Genomic DNA, 19,424 nt, shown 5'->3' with positions numbered 1-19,424 from the left:
TTTTGCGCAAGAAAGCCCAATGGCTAAAATGGCCATTGGAGCTTTCTTGTGCAAAAGCTAGTCTATACTGGGCACGGATGCTTTTGCACAAAATCTAGACGCTCTTTTGCGGAAATACTTTTAACGGAAAAACTTTTCCGTTAAAAGTATTTCCGCAAAATCATGCCAGTCTAGACGCAGCCACTAAGTTTTGATAGCAAAATACCCTAAGCCCTATAGTTTTTTTCCTGAAGCTTGTATTTAAATTAAAATATCAAACCCTACTCCGAAAATAAAACTTGGCAAACCTATTCCTCTGTACTCAGTGCACACCTTGATTTCTCCCACCTCAACAATGACACCTAATCTTGGAGGCCTCTTAAATTGGGAGCATCTTGATGATGGACTGTAGGTTTCATACACTTTCTTTCTCTCTGCATCAGAACAGTTGTTACTTTTTGTTAAGATTTTTTCTCAAGGCAACCAAACTGGTGACACTGATGAGTATATGGGCTCTGATGAAAACTTTTGACTACTTTCCTCAGCTCAAATATGTCTTTTTAATTCATTCTGTCCACTTAATATATCCCCACTTCATAGCCTCTCACACATTAGGGAACATGTCAATTTTAGCAATTTTATAGTAGCGTGTTCTTCTCTGGAGTTGAACTAAGGCATAAGTGGCAGTAGCCAGTTTGAAAAGCACCTTAGGTTTGAATATTCAACGGTCAATTCCCATTAAAAAAAATGTAATCCTTATTTTGCTGTGGCATGTTTAAAAGAACAGACCTCCTCACATCCAAATGTTATGAAAACCAGGCATACTTTAATTCAGAACCCCAAGGAATGCTTGATTGAAATACCAGATCAGAAAAGTCTCCTGCTAACATTCCTATGATTATAGGTTTACTCAAGTGACAGAAATGTGGTGTCAGCTAGTTTTCTGCATATAATGTAACTTTATAAAAAAACATAACTTTAAATGGCTTTACTTAACATTCTTCAGTTGAAGTTAATTGTAGTATACATGGGGTAAAGGATACTTCTTAAATTTAGCTGTGTATTGTATAGCCTTCATTTCCTCAGAACTATCAAATTGGTTGGTCTTTTTTACTCACAGTTGTGGTTGTAGAAAAGTCATATCTTGTTCTCTGACAATACTAAACAAGTGTGAATACCCGTCTGTGCTTGCAGGGAAAGTCTTTGCTGTGCAGGCAGTTCCCGGGTTACGTGGATCCGACTTATGTCCGATCCCTACTTACGAACGGGGTGACTCGCCCCGCACTAGCTGCGCGCCCCCCCCCCCCTAGCAGACCGCCGAGACGCACCTCGGCGGTCCTGCCGCCCGCGTCCTCTGCAGCGAGAAAAGCTGTTCCGCGTCTCCCTGGTCTGCTGGGAGGGGGGGGGGGCGCATCTAGTGCCCCCCCCCCCCAGCAGACCAGGCTTTTCTCGCCGCTGGTCAGTTTGAGCAGCGGCTGAATCAGGACGCCTGGGGTAGAGCAGCTGGGGGGCTGCCACACCTCGGCGCTGTGGGACCAACCCAGCAGCACCCCAGCTGCTCTGCCCCAGGCATCCCCAAGATCAGCTAGGGTGCTGCCGGGTTGGTCCCGCCGCACCAAGGGTCGGCGCTACCAGACCAACCCAGCAGCACTCCAGCTGCTCTGCCCCAGGCGTGTCCAATTCAGCCGCTGCTGGTCAGTTTCAACAGCGGCTGAATCTGGACGCCTGGGACAGAGCAGCTGGGGCGCTGCTGGGTTGGTCCCCATAGCGCTGCACCTCGGCACCAACCTGGCAGCACCCCAGCTGCTCTACCCCAGCTGTCCCCAAGTCAGCTGCTGCTGAAAATGATCAGCAGCTGATTCCAGGAAGCTCGGGGCAAAGCAGCTCTGCCTCGGGCTTCCTGTAGTCAGCCGCTGGTCAGTTTCAGCAGCGGCTGAATCGGGGACACCAGGGGTACAATATGTACCAGTTCCAACTTACATACAAATTCAACTTAAGAACAAACCTACAGTCCCTATCTTGTACGTAACCTGGGGACTGCCTGTAATATACATGTAGTCCAAGTAAGGGTATGCTAGTCAAAACTGAATCAGGCCCCATAGAGCTAACTCAGTTGTGATTCAATTCTGCATTTTTGTCAGTGTTTTATTGCTTTTAACTACTGTGTTTTACTTTTATTAACTGCCCCATTTCCTGCTGTTCATTTTAAAATCCTCCTCTTAAATTTTTGCACTCTAATCTTCTCCCCTTCAAGCCTAGATCTTTCTCATCTTTCTGCTTCTTTTGTGTCCTTGGACATACAACAAGGCAAGAACACTAGGATCGCCATCCATCTGGGTTTTAGCTGGACTGTCTGGTTATCTAGTTTTTGGTTTCTGGTTTTTGGCTTCTGTGTCTGGGTGTCCTTTAGGGTTACCAGACGTCCAGTTTTCAACTGGAAAATCGGGTTGAAAAGGGGATCTGGGAACTCTAAATGGCTCCCAAAGCAAAGACCCAGAGTGGGGAGAGGCACTGGGTCATTAACATGCCGCATGTGCCAGTCCCTGTTCAGCTGAGGCCATCTGCTTCTTGCAGGCAAGCTCATTGAGACGTGTTAGCAAGTGACTGTGGGTTGGAGGGGAGGGAGCACTGAGAAATGGGTGTGAGACTAAGATGAAGTGGTAGGGCCTCGAAAGAAGTGAAGTGAGGGTGGGATATTGTAGGTCTGGTTGCCAAAAATTAGGTGTTAACCAGAAAGAGAACTCACTCAATCTTATTTGTTGTAGCTCTGTTGACGTCCCTAGCCATGTTAATTTTTCCTTGCCATCTTGCTTCTTTCTGTGTTTCTACTTTGTATCTGAATACAGGAGAACTGTGCAAATGCACCCAAGAGCCTTAGTGTAGTGCAGCTTCCTAAAAACTTCAAATGGAGGTGTGGGCCCCTTCAGAAGTCTTAAAACAGTCTGCAGAGCACCAGATGTCCTTGAACTACAGATTGAAAACCACTGGTGCAGTGGGATATGGCAAGAGAATCGAACAAACATAATACAAAGTAGCATTGCACTCTCCTGGCTAGCAGTAAAAAGCAGGAGAAATCAACAATAAATACTGCTTAGCTCCAGAATGCTGTGTCATTTAAGTTGTGTGTCCATGTAAGAGGAAACAAAGATGATTTATTTTCCTGTTTGGGTGATATGACCCATTAACTTGAATCTTTTAATTGTGCTAAGCCATATGAAAAAGACATGCAGTAGCTACATTTTAAGGTGTTTGGCTGCCAACTTAACCCTTTTATTTTGGAAATTTCCTGCTGGCTAATAGTTCATTGATTACAGCAATCGTAAGGCTGCCAGTAAATAGGTGCCATCAAAATATCAGTTGTTGCCAACAGTTTTCTCAGAGGGCTTTTTGAGATACCCCACCTCCACTATCTACCAAATATACCTTGATTCACAGATGATGTTGGTGTAACCCTTTCACCCAAACCCTTTACTTGATATGTTATTCAACACTGAAGATAAATGGAACAGCTGTGGCATTGGTGAACATGGAGGAGGGCTACATTTGGATTAGTGACCTCTGGTAAAAGTCCAATTCTTGTCTTGCAACTGCTAATGACAAATTAAATTTTTTAATTCATTATGGAACTGAGCATGTGTGCAGTAAGGAACCTCCACAAAACAGGTAAAACTTGAAGCCCTGAATAAAGGATGACAAGTATCAGAGGGGTGATAGAAATGTAGCCGTGTTAGTCTGGTGTAGCTGAAACAAAATACAGGACTAACAAGATGGTTTATTAGATGATGAGCTTTCATGGGCCAGACTCACTCTGGCCCACGAAAGCTCATCATCTAATAAACCATCTTGTTAGTCTTTAAAGTGCTACATAGTCCTGTATTTTGTTTAAGTATCAGAGGCTTAGTCTGAATCTGCATAAACAATGAGATGGAGCTGTGGCACCTTATAGACTTACATTTGTTGGAGCATAAGCTTTCGTGGGCAAAGACCCTCTTCGTCAGCTGCATGTAGTGGAAATTCCAGAATAAAGGATGCTTATTCTGCAGGCTATAATGCCTCTACCCAGTACAAACTGAAAATCAGCCACTGAACTTGGCGTTGTCCCAAGGTCTGATAATTGAAGATTCTTCTCCCCTGCTATTAATATTTACGCTGTTTAACTCCCATGTTTTTTGCAGGCAAAGGCAGCTCAAGCATCTCATCCGACGTGAGTTCAAGTACAGATCACACACCAACCAAAGCCCAGAAGAATGTGGCTACCAGTGAAGGTAAGTGTCTTGTGTTCATTATGTAAGCTATCCTTCCCCTTATGTAATGTTGGCCGTATTCAGAAGATTAATTCTCCTTCCCCAAACTTACTCTTCATTTCCTTGGGACCATTGTAAATTTAAAATAAAGCTCTTTCAAACATATTCATTTGTACAATTTTTAGTTTTAATTTTGCAAGTGTTTAAATCAGTTCTGCAAAATGTAACTCTAAGAGAGTTTCTGAAAGTTGCTGAAATTTGTTCAAGACATTTATTACAGAGGGTGGGTATTGAGTATTAAGACTGATGTGATCAAACTTCAAGCTTATTTCCAGGGAAAATACTTCATGAAAACACAGTGGGTAGAGACCTAGATTATCTTTATTGCTCTACTATGAATGACATATGATTAAAAACCAAATGGTGTGCTTGGAAATTTGTGCAAGGGATTCAAAAGTAAATAGTTATAGACAGAAAGTTGACCAAGATTTGGTCAGATTAATGTATTTTACCTGGAGTGATTAAGGTATGTTTCAGTTTCAAGATATGGCCTTTTTTGGTGTGTTGGGGGAGAAGGAAGATTTTATGTCTGTATTCACACCTAATAGAAATGTCTGGTTTATAAATATATTTCAGGGAAGTATGATATGTGAAAACACCAATCATTTCATGATGTGAATAGAAGTTGTTAAAAAACCTCTCCTAACTGGTAATCCTTTTTAAAAAATAGTTTAACACAGTACTTCACTGTAGTTGCTGCCCTCCCTCTCCCCACCCCCGCTGCTGCCTGTTTGTGTACCTTTGGTTCCAAATGAGGTCTGTGATTGACTCGTCAGTTCATAGCTTATATTCATTACCCAGAGATTCTACTCTACTCATGCTGAGAATAAAGTAAAATTAATAGGTTTACTAAAGAGTGGTTGACCTAAAAAACGATTTCTGAGCATCTCCAGGAATTTAAGTCTTGGGTGTAAACACTAGGGGTGTGTCTAGACTACATGCCTCTGCCGACAGAGGCACGTAAAATAGGCTACTCGACATAGTCAATAAAGCGGGGATTTAAATATCCCCGGCTTCATTAAAATAAAAATGGCTGTTGCGCTGTGCGGGCTAAGCTGATCGTCGGCACAGCGCACGTGTCAAGACGTGGATCGGTCGACAGGGGAAGCCTTTGTCGACCGCTCCCTTATGCCTCGTGGAACGAGGTTTACAGGAGTGGTCGACAAAGGCTTCCCCTGTTGACCTATCTGTGTCTTGACTCACACACTGTGCCGACGATCAGCTGAGCCCGCACAGCGCGACGGCCATTTTTATTTTAATGAAGCTGGGGATACTTAAATCCCTGCTTCATTGACTATGTCGGGTAGCCTATTTTACGTGCCTCTGTCCGCAGAGGTATGAAGTCCAGACATAACTAGGACATTTTGGGAAATTCCACTCTGGATCCAAATCCTGGTTTGGGCCTAAGATAATATAGCAATAGATTTTTATCTTTCATAGAGCGTGGTAGCCATTAATTTCACCTTAGATCATTTTTGCATCAAGGTATTTTTCTTGACAAAACTTAAGGGCCTGTCTACGTGACGGGATTGTGGGGAGGATGATGCAGCCTAGAATGGCTAATGTGGAACTGTTGAGACTGTGTTGACAAATCCTAAAACTGAATTTATGAAGCATAAGGAAAAATCTACAGAATACTGCTGTACTAAATTCAGGTAAAGAAAGACACAACTAAGAATGCTATAAATACTCAATATTCAGTAATCTAAATTCCTTTAAGTTAAAGATAACTGGGGAATATCACATATTTTGAATCTAACTTACATTAATTACACATAGTATTTTAAGATTTAAATATTCTCATTGAAATCCATCAGCTCTACATACTTTTAGTCAAGTCCTTTGAATAGCTTGTCCTGAAGTTTACAGCCTGATTGTATTAATCAGATGCACGCTAGTGAGGGGAATTCACTTGTGTCCCAGCAGATGTAAAATAATTGACAAATGAATTTCCTGAATTATCATTGAGATTTGGAAGGAATCCAGGGTAAAGGAGCCTCGTAAGCTTTTCCTATACCTTTCTTATTTATACTACCTCAAACTGTGTAAACCTATCTCTGATCATAGGTGTCTTATGAAATCCAATGTATGAGGACACTTCTGCTATTATGAATATACTAGCCAATTAGCCCATCATAAGACGGGATTTTCAGGTCTCTCCTCCATGTCATTCTTCTCTCCTGAGCCTCCGGTCTCTCGCTCCGTGTCTCCTTTTCTCTCTCTCCTCCTCCTACTGCCTCCCCCTCTCTCTCAGCTCTCCTCCGCCTCCTGCCTCTCTCTCCGTCTCTCTCTTTCTCTTCTCTCCCTCCTGCCTCTCACTCTCTCTCCGCTCTCTTCTGTCTCCATCGGGGATGCACGCTCATCCAGGCCCCACCCCCTGGCCGTGTACGTCACCGCCCCGCTCCCCTTTGCCTTCCGCTGTGGTGCTCAGCTGACTTCTGCGCCGCTCAGCCAGACCGCTGCAGGGGAGCAAACAGAGCAAGCAGCCATTTGGGCTCTCCCGCGGTGACCCGGCTGAGCGGCGCAGAAGTCAGCTGAGCGCCATGGCAGGATGTAAAAGGGGGTAGGACGGTGACATACACGGCCAGGCCCCGCCCCCTGGCCGTGTACATCACCACACTGCCCCCTTCCCCTCCCACTGTGGCACTTGGCTGACTTCTGCGCCGCTTAGCCAGGCCACTGCGGGGGAGCAAGCGGCGCAAGTGGCCTTTTGTGTGCCGCAGTTCCCATGCAGCACCCCTGTGCTGCATGGAAAGCGTGGTTCCCAAATGGCCACTTGCGCTGCTTTCTCCCCCGCGGTGGCCCGGCTGAATGGCGCAGAAATCAGCCGAGCGCCACGGCGGGAGGCGAAGAACATGACTCAGGCAACAGCGCCATCCAGAGGGAACAGCCAGCACTTTGGCGTTACAGACACTCAGACACTGGGCTACTTTAAGAATATATTGCTGGTGCTGTTTTTGTTTCACTGTATATCTTTTTCTTGTGCCTGTTGACCTACAAAATACCAGTATTGTGCGATGCTTAAATGACTCATCCTGTACACCTGAAAATATTGGGGTTGCAGTTTCAGGTTCAGGATTCTTTAAAACACATTTCTCTTCTGTAGTGAGAATTCAACTGAATAACAAAATGTCCTTCTTGAGAATCAGATGTGTTCATTCTTCAGGTTGAATGATATCTTAAGATTCCAGGTTGTGAGAGATCTTTCAATTAGTTAATTATAAATAATTACAGTAGTGCCTAGGGACCAACCAAAAAATGGAGCCCCATTGTATAAACAGTAGTAGTTTGTGCCTTTTTATTATTTACAAAACATTTTACAATTGTTAATCAATTTTACTCTGTGCTTCAGTGTTCCATAAAATTAGTGTAGTTGTCCCTGACTACAACAAAGGCTGTATTTCACACCATACTTTGTCTTACATGGCCCCCGTCACATAGTGTCTGAGCTTCAAGTGTTCTGCCAGTTCATACAGTAAGTTTGAAAACCCCTAATTCTATCCTTTGCTCTTACCACTAGGCAAAGTTCACAGTGCCATAAATTATTAATAGACTGTGTGCATGTGTCACTAAAAGGGATCATGAAAGGATGCCAGCAGAATTGTTCTACTTAATCTTGAATGGTATGCAACACTAAACCAGATAAGTAAATGACTACTTTTTAAAAATACCATTGCATCTCTAGTGGCAACTAAATTCTGTGCTCCCTGCAGAGTTGGGAAATCGTGAACTAACTCAAGTATGTGAAGTGGGAGGCCTTCTATTTTTACCCTGCCTCCCAAACTGAATTCCAGTTTTGCATACTGACCCTAATTCTTTCCAGTTGTGTGGTGTGCTCTCTTTCTCCTTCCTTTCATTTGAGGCTGTTGGTACAAAGTTGTTGCTGAAGTTATAGTACTGTGTATCCATGAAACAGCTAGAAGAAAATCTGAGCCTGATTCACTGTTGCCCTGCAACCTGTGTATTACTTCACACCAGAACAATGTGAGTGTTTTACATCTTTACACAGAGGCAGCAGCGTGAGGTGGGGCAGGTGGAAGTGGTGCTTGGAGGAGCTGTAGGGTTGCCGGGTGTCCGGTTTTGAACCGGACAGTCCTCTATTTGAGCTTTCTGTACGGGAAACAAATTGAGATAAAAATGTCCGGCATTTTCTAATTAAGTTTTTATTATTATCATGAGTATCAGTACATAGTTTTGTACTGCCTGGCTGGTAGACACACTCACGCTGAGTGAGCATGTCTACTAGCCAGGCAGTATGCAACTATGCAGTAGAGAGGAGGAGGGGCGGGGGCAGAGGCAGGGGCAGGGCAGGATGGAATCTCTGGGGCCAGAGTCGCCCATGCACCTCGCCAGGACCGTGAATGGGATGGGCAGCACCCCGGAATCTGTGTGCGCCCAGGCCAGCCCTGCTTCCTGCTGGCCAGTCTCCCTCTCCCCCCCCCCCCCCCCCCACGGCCAGCCCCGTTCCTCCCAACCCCTTCCCGGCCAGCCCTGCTTCCCACTGGCTAGTCCCCCTCCTCGTTTCATGAGGAATAACGATAGTTCAGACTAGGAAGCCTAGTCTGAACTACCTAGTCCGTGCCGCGTGTAGCCGCACGGCACGGAGTCCGCACTAGCGGACATTTAAAAATGGCGGCGCCCGGCGAGATGCAAATGAAGCCCGGGAAATTCAAATCCCGGGCTTCATTTGCAACTCCGGTTGCCTATATTACCACCCTACTTCAAACTAGGGTGGTAGTGTAGACATACCCAGGGTGAAATGGGTGCTATTTTTGATTGTTTTTGAGTTTCACAACCATTCATTTTCATGTAGCTTCATTTGCAAACAATGGAACTCCAGATAAGTCTAAGTTACTCTTGGTACATTCAGCAGTGCATCATTGAAGCCAAAGATCAGGGTGTAGGGTGGAAGCCATGACAGTCAATACATCCAAAACTATAAACACTTTGGCATAATAAAAAGTATTCACTATTTATTTAAACTTGTAACCAATATACTTGAAAGCATACACGAGTTTGATCCATTCAAGTGATGTGTAGAAGTAAAAAGTAGTTGGATTGGCAAAGTGTGATTCTCAATCTCGTAAGTGGATAATACCTATTTTTAAGCACTTTTAAATTTTTCTATTTAAACTTTCACAGTTGCAGGAAATTATGGAGGAGTCAGATGACTACTTAAGAACAGATGTTGAGATTTAATAAGTTAAAGCTTTATAACTGTTAAAACACAAATTATCAACATCCCATGTAAAGAAAAAATGAAAAGTAAATTTCCTTAAATCACATTGTAAGTTCTCAGGCAGCATTTTTTGTCTTGCTAAATTTTTATTATCATCAGTGAAAATATGTTTTCACCAGTTTGTGTACATGAAGTGAAATGGGCATTTACTGAATTTTGAAAAAAATTTAATCTTTCAAACTTCGAGTAGTCCATAGTCTTGGGTTTAGGTATTTCTCTGTTTAACCACATTGTGCTATGCATTTATCTAATAGGCTGCAGTTCTAAAAACATGCTAATTATAACGATGCCACTTCAATCAGTATCTAAGCATCAGAGTTTAAATACAAGACAAAAGGTGGTTGGGGCATTGGCACTGACTCAGGCTGCAAATTGGAACCTTTCGTTATTCTAGATAATTTGGATTGAAATTCTACAGCCAAATGTTTAAAACTCTCTTACCGAACAATCCGAAGGACAAATTGGAAAAGTACATAGAATTGTAAAGCTGCAGCTCAAATAAGTTGAAATGTGAGATTTATCAGAGAAAATGCATTTACATTGTGCCCAAAAGCAGAATAACTTGCTTGGGGGAGAATATAGACTTTTAGAAAGCTGGTTTTAGTTAAATGCTAGGTCTGATATTTTGTAGCAGAGACCACACTGAAATCTTGCAAGGGAAGAAGTCTCAAGTAAGACAGAGGTCTGATATTAGAAATAGTATTGATAACAGAAGTCCACATGCAGCTTTCTGCTTTAAGACACTAACAAATGGGCATGTGAATAAATGAATAAACTTTTGTACAATGCCTAGTAGGGATGTAAGTGACTAGTTGACAAGCAAAAGCTTATTGGATAGTTGACTAATCCCTTGACTAGTCACTTCCCCCCACCTGCTGCCTCTGATAGAGGCAGCAAGATGGGGAGGGAGGGACAGGAGCCAGTGCTGGAGAGAGCTGGCTTAAAAGCCAGTTCCCCCCAGCACTGTCTCAGCAGGAGGCAGGGGAGTAGCTGGGACCAGGTGTGAGCTAGGAATCTGCTGATTCCCAGCTCGTGCCCAGTACCAGATGCTGCACCTCTGCCTTTTTTAAAGCTAACCCTGCCTGCTGGCTCTTAATACATTTAAAAGGCTAAAAGCACAGCAGGAGGGACCCTGCATGAGCTGGGAATCAGTTTTCCCAGAATGCACTGAGTCGCTCCTGTGGCGCTTTAGCCTTTTAAATGTATTGAGCCAACAGGCTCTTAATACATTTAAAAGGCAAAGCCACAGCAGGGTTATCTCCCTGGCTGGGAGCTAACCCCATTGTGGCTTCCCTGCTTATCGACTAGTCAATTAGTTGATTAAACTAAATTTAACATCCCAAATCCCTAGCATACTGGGGCGTCCTGATTTCTGCTCCTTTCTGTTGCTGTTCTGGCAAGGCTGCTTGGTCCTTGCTCAGTTCCAAGGATTGAAACTCAGGGTCTGGGTACTATGCAGAGTGGGAACATCTACATGGCTATTTTTTCGTGCTACAGCATGGGCCTGATTCTGTAGACCCAAGCTTTGAGACTCACTGTTGCAGGGTGCCTTGTCTGTCTGTCTGTCTGTCTTTGCAGGTTAGACATATCCTTAGAATACTGCCTACTCATGGCTTCTCATAAGCTCTGATTTAGAGATTTTTCCAGAGTTCACCAGATTGGAAAAATAAGCTTCTTGCACACCCAGTTACTTTGTTTTAATGCAATGTGACTCAATGTGTTAAAGACTAATAAGGTATGAAATGTAATGTACGTTGTGTTTATCCATTTTACCAGGTACATAATTAAGACTTATCATGGTGTGGTTCTTATTCGTGCTGAGATAACATTACTAAAATCAATGTAAACCACGTGGAATTTCGTAATAGTGAACCAGGCTTATGATTTTCAATTTAACAGTATTTCTTTAAGCACAGTTAATATCCTCCATGTATTTGAGAGTTTTTGCATCTGTCTGTCCGTTTGTGAGTCCATTTGTTCAAGAACTCCTCCTAATCAGTAAGGGTATGTCTAGATGACAAAGTTAATTCGAAATAACAGTAGTTATTTCGAATTAACTTCAGTAGCGTCTATACATGCACACCGCTATTTCAAATTTTATTTGCTTATTTTGAATTTGGTAAACCTCATTCTATGAGGAATAATGCCAAATTCGAAATAGCTATTTTGAATTAAGTGCTGTGTAGACACTAATTCGAATTCTCTGGCCTCCAGCCCTTCCCAGTTTCCCCTAGTGGCCCCTCTGGGCACAACCAGGAAAACTCTTCTCCTCTCCCCCAGCCCTGGGGCCCTTAAAGGGGTAGAGTCTGGTCACTGGGCACGTGCCAGAGCCAGACCTGCCAGCAGCTGTAGACCCTCACCCAGTGGCCGCACAATGGCAGACAGTGGCAGCCAGCTGTACCCTGCCGAGTCCCTCAGCACCCAGGGGCCAACCAGGGGCCGTAGACGGCGCATGCCCTCGTGGACTAGTGCGGAGATCATGGACCTCCTTGAGGTTTGCGGAGAGGCCCTCAATGTCCATGATCTCTGCACTAGGCAGAGGAATGCGGCTGTCTACGGCCGCAGAGCAGCCATCATGGCCCACACCCGGGAGCTGCGGCAGGCGTATGCCAGGGCTACCAGGGGTGGCACCGCAGCAGGCTTGGACACCTGCCCCTACTTCCCTGCCCTCGCTCGACCGAATCCTGGGGAGTGGGGCGGTTCATGCCAGCCTGGGGGGCAGTGAGCCGGGAGCTGAGGGCCCTGACCTGGGCACACCAGAAGGGCCACCACCAGCTGTCCCTGCACCGGAGTCGGCAGGGTCGTCCGGGGAGCCCATACCAGGTAAGTGCCAGTACTGTCCCCTACACCGGGGGGGTAGGGAGGTGGAGAGGGAGACCAGGGACTGCGCATGTGGGCCATGCTTCCCACGGATCACACAGCCACCGGTGCACGTGTGGGCACGTGCCGTGCCACCCTTGGGCAGGTGGCTCCAGCTGCGTGCCACACAGGGGCCGTGGCCTGATAGGCACACGCGTGTGTGAAGAGACCTGACAGGCTCCTGACCCTGGGGCGGGACACAGCAGGACGCCCTCCCTTCACACCCACCCTCTACACAGAGGCACGGGACATCTCCCCCCACCTCAGCCACACTATACATGGCACAGGGGCATGAGTGCGGTTTTGGGGCACCTCCCACTCCCAGACATTCCAAACATGGCCTCTGAACAAGCACATCGGGTCTAACGGTGCAGTGCACGGTCATTCTCACCTCGCAGAGGGTGGGGCTGGGCTTCACACACTGTGTCCCCAGGGAGAACTGACCACTTCTCTTCTTTCTCCACAGCCTCACCACCCTGCCCGGGACATGCTCCCGCACCTGAGGGCTCTGCAGGACCATTGCAACACTGCAGGGGTACCACGAGCGGCACCTGGCAGCCCTGCGAGACCAGACCTGCATCATGGAGCAACAGGCGTAGGAAGAATGGGAGTTCCGGTGGGAGCTGCTTGCCCAGGGCTGTGCCATCTGTCACCATCTGCAGGCCCTGGTGCAGAGTGTGCTGCCCTGTGCCGCTCCCGCACCTGCTGCTCCCCCAGCTCCTGTTCCTCCTCCCACTCTTTCTCCCCCTCCTGCCTCTCCCTCTTCAATCTCCACACCCTCCTACCCATCCCCCCAGGGATGCTGAGGTCCCCGCACCTGCCATGCTGGGAGACATGTGACCCGGTGAAACCCCCAACTGTGATCCCTGAGCTTCCCCTTCCCCTTTTTCCCCTTACTTCCCCCTTCCAGCTCCCTCGTCCCAGTTTTCCTTCACCCCTTTCCCGCCCTCTCTCCTGCCTTCTTACGCCTCCTTTCCCCAGTCTCCCCAGAGGTTCATCTCCCCAGTTGTGTTAAATAAAGACAGTTTCTATTTTTGAAAATACATGTATATTATTTGACATCAGGAAGGGGGGCTAGGGAGGGGTAAGTGGAAGGATGAGAGGAAGGAATGGGGCACAAACCCCCAGTGGGGCAGACCATTGAGACTGTTAGTGCTCCTCGGGGCAGAAGCTCTCTTGCAGGGCCCCCTGGATCCTGACAGTCCCTCTATAGTCCTCCCAGATAGCAGCCTGCAGAAAGTGCAGCCAGGCTGCTGGCAACATGTCCACGAGACGCAGCAGAGTCTCCAGGGGCAGGTCTGGTTCCATGTTGCAGAGTGCCGTTGTGTCCTGAGTGAGGGCAACCAGAGCACTCAGAGACACAAATGCTTTTCTGTCCCTCAGCGAGGTAGACCAGCAAGCAGAGACACCTGAGAACTGTCTGTCTAGGATGGGGGTTTGGATCCCTTTAAGCACAGACCTCAGCCTGAGGCAGCAGCCCCACACACTATGTCTGACCCTGATTCCCTGCTGGCACTGGTTCCGGCCAGCCTTATCTTTGATTCAGGGTCCACTCAATGTGGACACTCTATTTTGAATTAGAGAAACGCTAGTTTTTATGTCTAGATGCGTTTTTTCAAATTAACTACTTTGAAATAGTTAATTCGAAATAATGCTGTAGTGTAGACATACCCTAAGAGCTAGCACCACCACATTTGGCATGCAGTTTCCTCTCGAAGGAAAGGGTTGGGTTGTGCCTGGACAATGGGATGTGCATGGAATGCGATCCTTTCTCATCAGATGGAAAGGGAGGGGTGTGATAGCAGGGAAAGTTAATCTTATAAATGATCATAGCGGGGGTGGGGGTAAACACAGGCGACAGTTCTACCTCAGAATGACCAAAGGGAGCAGTCATCCCAGCCCCAGGGACAGCAAGCATCCCTGCCACCTTTGTCACCCCTGGGAGCAGCCGCCATCCCCAGGCCAGCTGCTGTCAACTGGGGCTACATGGCTCCCGCCATCTTGGGCCAGCCCCAGGGAAAAGCTGGCAGTTGGCTGCTACACATATCCCCATTCTATCTGTCTGGCCCTGGGGAGCAGCAGCAGGCTGCCTCCACCTCCTGCCCTGAGCCCATCCTGTGCTCTCAACCCGGACTCCTGAACCTTCCCTTCTCCCCCCCGTCCCATCCTACCCAGCATAGCTCAGGTATTACAGGGCAAATATTCTAGTTAATTCATAATGCATAATCTATACTGTTTTGATTCTGCTCTGTTCTTTATCTCTGTAAAAATCCTTACATAAAAGAGGGAGGAAGACCTTGTATTGTCAACAATTCTGCCTAGTTTTAATAAAATTAACTTTAGAAACATTGCTTTGGATTTATTGCCTTATTGCATTCTTTTCCTTTTTCCATACTCTTCTCTTAACCCATTAGAGTTAAGAGTTCAGCCCGGCAGAAGAGTCTGTCCTATCTCGGGGACTCTCTTTTTGCTCCACCACCCCCACAAACATGATACAGTTCTGCGGTGATTTGAAAGCCTGCTTTCACCATCTCCGACTCAAGGAATACTTTCAACACAACACTGAACAGTGCACTGACACACAGATACCCTCCCACCAACAGCACAGGAAGAAGAACTCTGCATGGACTCCTTCTGAGGGTCGAAATGACAGTCTGGACCTCTACATAGAATGTTTCCACCGAAGTGCACAGGTAGAAATTGTGGAAAAACAGCATCGTTTACTCCATAACCTCAGCCGTGTGGAATGCAATGCTATCCACAGCCTCAAACAACTCTGACATTACCACAGAGGCTGATAAAGGAGGTGCTGTTGTCATCATTAACAGGTCTGACTACCAAAAGGAGGCTGCCAGACAACTCTCTAATACCACATTCTACAGGCCACTCTCCTGATCCCACTGAGGAATACACTAAGAAACTGCATCATCTGCTCAGGACACTCCCTACACAAGCACAGGAACAAATCTACACAGACATACCCTTAGAACCCCGACTGAGGTTGTTCTATCTACTACCCACGATCCACAAACCTGGATGCCCCACCATCTCAGGCATTGACACTCTCACTGAAGGACTGTCTGGATATGTGTACTCTCTACTCAGACCCTATGCCACCTCACTCCTAGTTATCTCTGTGACACTACTGATTTCCTGAGAAAACTACAATGCATTGGTGATTTCCAGAAAACACCATCCTAGCCGCCATGGATGTAGAGGCTCTCACCAACATCCCACACATAGATGGAATACAAGCTGTCAGGAACAGTATCCCTGATGATGCCACAGCACAACTGGTGGCTGAGCTCTGTGACTTGATCCTCACTTTATCCTATTTCAGATTTGGGGACAATTTATACTTCCAAACCAGTGGCACTGCTATGGGCACCCTCATGGCCCCACAATATGCCAACATTTTTATGGCTGACTTGGAACAGTGCTTCCTCAGCTCTCGTCCACTAGTGCCCGTTCTCTACTTATGCTACATTGATGACATCTTCATCATCTGGATCCATGGGAAGGAGGATCTGGAAGAATTTCACTGAGATTTCAACAATTTCCACCCTACCATCAACCTCAGCCTGGACTAGTCTACAAAAGAGATCCACTTCTTGGACACTATGGTGCAAATAAGTGATGGTCACACAAACACCACCATATACCAAAAACCTACTGACCACTATGCCTACCTTCATGCCTCCAGCTTCCATCCCAGACACACCACATGATCCATTGTCTACAGCCAAGCACTAAGGTACAACTGCAGTTTCTCCAACCCGTCAGACAGAGACACACATCTACAAGATCTTCACCAAGCATTCTTGAAACTATAATACCCACCCAAGGAAGTGAGGAAACAGATTAACAGAGCCAGACGTGTACCCAGAAGCCTCCTACTACAAGACAAGCCCAACAAATAAACCAACAGAACACCACTGGCCATCACCTAGAGTCCTTAGCTACAGCCTCTCCAACGCATCATCAGTGATCTACAACCCATCCTGGTCATTGATCCCTCACTTTCACAGGCCTTGGGAGGCAGGCCAGTCCTCTCACACAAACAGCCTGCCAACCTGAAGCAAATTCTCAGTGGTAACTATACACTACACCACAGTAACTCTAACTCAGGAACCAATCCCTGCAACAAACCAACTCTTCCCGCATATCTATAGCACCACCATCATCACAGGACCTAACCAGGTCAGCCACACCATCACGGGCTCATTCCCCTACACATCTACCAGTGTAATATATGCCATCATGTGCCAGCAATGCCCCTCTGCTATATACATCGGCCATACTCGACAGTCCCTACGTAAAAGAATAAACGGACACAAATCAGATATCAGGAACGGTAATATACAAAAACCTGTAGGAGAACATTTCAATCTCCCTGGACACACAATAGCAGATTTAAAGGTAGCCATCCTGCAACAAAAAAACTTCAAGAACAGACTTCAAAGAGAAACTGCTGAGCTACAGTTCATCTGCAAATTTGACACCATCAGTTTAGGATTAAACAAAGACTGTGAATGGCTAGCCAACTACAAAAGCAGTTTCTCCTCTCTTGGTGTTCACACTTTCACATCAGCTGCTAGAAATAGGGTTCATCCTCCCTGACTGAATTGACCTCATTATTTCTAGCCTTACTCTTGATTGGTACCCTTTTCTTATGGCTGTATATTTATACCTGCCTCTGGAATTTCCACTACATGCATCTGATGAAGTGGGTCTTTTCCCCCGTAAGTTTATGCTCCAATAAATCTGTTAGCTATAGGGTGCCTCAGGACTCCTCATCGCTTTTGCCCCATTAGAGTTGGGATTTCTCATTTGTCTGCTGGCATTGCAGAAATGGTATTACTTCTCTAAATGCTTCACTACACAGGCTTCTATGTTGTCAGAGAATTCTGATAATCAGTTTGCAGAAGTCTAGTAAATTTAGTAGATCTAAGTAAACTGGACTGACTGGCCTCATAATAAAAATGTAATCTTGTGATTGGCAGCTCACACTTTGGTCTAAGCCTCAAAGCTTAACATTTAATCACTATCCTTATAGCTTTGGTGTCTGTTGCATGTTTACCAACTTATCTTGGTTTTGATTTTTACTCATACAAATCTTAAGGCTCATTTTGCTCTTGAACATAATACCTGATGGATTGAGGGATATGTAGAGGCCCTCAAACCTTTAAGAAGTCTCAAAACTTTAATCTTTGAAGTACAGGGAAACTTTCTGATGAGACAAACAGGTAACTGTCTCAGCCTGTTGAAAGCACTGAGCAAAGATACCCAGATTTAATGGTGTGGTTATTTTTCGTGCGTGCGTGTTCATGCATGCAGAGTCCCTTCAGAATGTAGCTAGAATTTCTTTTTACAGATAACTTTAAAATGTTGCAGCAAGTTTTGTGGTCAAATTAAATTCAAACATTCTCCAATGAAGTGAGTTCTGTGGGTTTGCTTGCAATGGAATCAGCAGCTAGGCTCCTCCACTAAATAGTCTGCCAATTTGTTTCTGCCTTCATAGAAGCAGGTGGACAGATCAGAGCTTCTTGATGCCATGCTTGAGGTTATGTATGGCAAAATAATCCCCAAAGCATTTTTTCCAGTTTGGGTATTAAATAAATAAAGGAACATGAGCAGGAGGCTAAAATAAGCCGGCTAGATAGCTTTTCATCCGATTTCCCTATAATCACTTGCAGTTGTCTTTTTCAGGCAATTGGGTGGTACACTTAAAATGGCGGCTTTGTGTAGAAAACAACATGGAAAAAAATCATGCCTTATAAGGCAGTTGAGGGGAACTGCTTCTTACCCCTCGTTCTGAGTATAGATTAGGATTTGCACACTAGTAAGGTGGCATTGGCTTCAATGACGTTGCTTTGTCTTCTCTCTGGCTTAGATACAGAAGTTGTTCTTTAGTCAGGGCAAAAGTCAGTTTGAATTGGTCTAAGAGCTGGGATTGCAACTCTCAAATTCCTACAATTGACTCTGGTGCTTGATCCACTAGCCCACACTCACTCTGCAAACTAAATATGGAGACTAAGCTGTCAGACAGCTTTCTACTGATATTCCCAATTTTTTTAGCTGTGTGGTGTGTGACAGGATCAGAACAGAAGGCTATAAAAAAGTAGTGGAGGGGAGATGTATAAGCCTCAGACTAAGGAGATCTTTGTTCCCAGAGTAACAAGGAGGGGCTGGTTTAGAACCAGCAGAGGCAATCAGGGCAGTGGAAACCTGGGGCTAATTGACCAGGCCTGAAGAGTCAGGCCAGCTTAGGCTAATTGGGACACCTAGGGGTAATTAAGAAAACCAGTTGAGATTGGCCATAAAAGAAGCTTTGCCCACAGTTGAGGCACATGTGTAGCTGAGAGGACGGAGGAGGGCACCACTGTGAGTAGGAGGAAGGGAGACAACAACTGAACACTGGCAGGATGAACCAAAGAGAAGGAAGGTGTGGGGAAGTGGCCCACGTAGCGGTCTCAGAGCTGTCTTATAGCAAGTGTCAGGGAGTCACACGGGTAGCTAGCATTACAGGGCCCTGGGCTGGAACCCAGAGAAGAGGGTGGGCCCAGCTCTCCACCTCCCCATTTCCACGTGGGGGAAAAGAACTGTGGAGTTTATTCTCTGTTTTACTGTGCAATGGCCAATGATGAAAATCTCAACAAACAGCAAGCTAAAGTTGTAGGTATGGTGCCTAAAACTGAGGGCTGCTATGAGCCTCTGAGGCAAGCAAATTCTGCCAGGAAGCAGGATCCACAGAGTTTTCATAAGAGCTTTGTGACAGTGGACAGAGTACAGTAGAATGTTGAATTTAATATACTTACGTATGTTCTGTGAGGTTACGGCTGGAATTCAGTGATGAATACAGGAAAATATCTAAACTTCCTCTTGCAATGAATTCATGAAATCTCTCTCTCATCTGTTTTCCGGAGGAGAATTAGCAGGTGGTCCACCTAAAACAACAACTGAATAAAATTCATTCCTGATATGATGTCACTGATTTCAATGAAATTTAAGCATGTGCTTAAATATGTCATTGGTCAGGGAAG

The 19,424-nt window shown here is 45.7% G+C and overlaps 1 protein-coding gene across 2 annotated transcripts in view; it reads left to right on the top strand.

Moving 5' to 3' along the window:
• The window catches only part of FBXL7 (F-box and leucine rich repeat protein 7), a 323,839-nt gene that overhangs the window by 83,642 nt on the left and 220,773 nt on the right, over nucleotides 1-19,424 (top strand). For both annotated transcript variants that reach the window (XM_006117085.4, XM_006117086.4), the window contains one exon: nucleotides 4,155-4,244. In XM_006117085.4, the coding sequence (XP_006117147.1) occupies nucleotides 4,155-4,244 (90 nt within the window). Of the gene's footprint in view, nucleotides 1-4,154; nucleotides 4,245-19,424 lie in introns of those variants that run through there.

The sequence above is a fragment of the Pelodiscus sinensis genome, chromosome 2 (genome assembly GCF_049634645.1).
Source record: "Pelodiscus sinensis isolate JC-2024 chromosome 2, ASM4963464v1, whole genome shotgun sequence".
Classification (NCBI taxonomy): Eukaryota; Metazoa; Chordata; order Testudines; family Trionychidae; genus Pelodiscus; species Pelodiscus sinensis.
The sequence above is the reverse complement of the archived record's forward strand: the minus strand, read 5'-3'. Positions and strand labels throughout refer to the sequence as shown.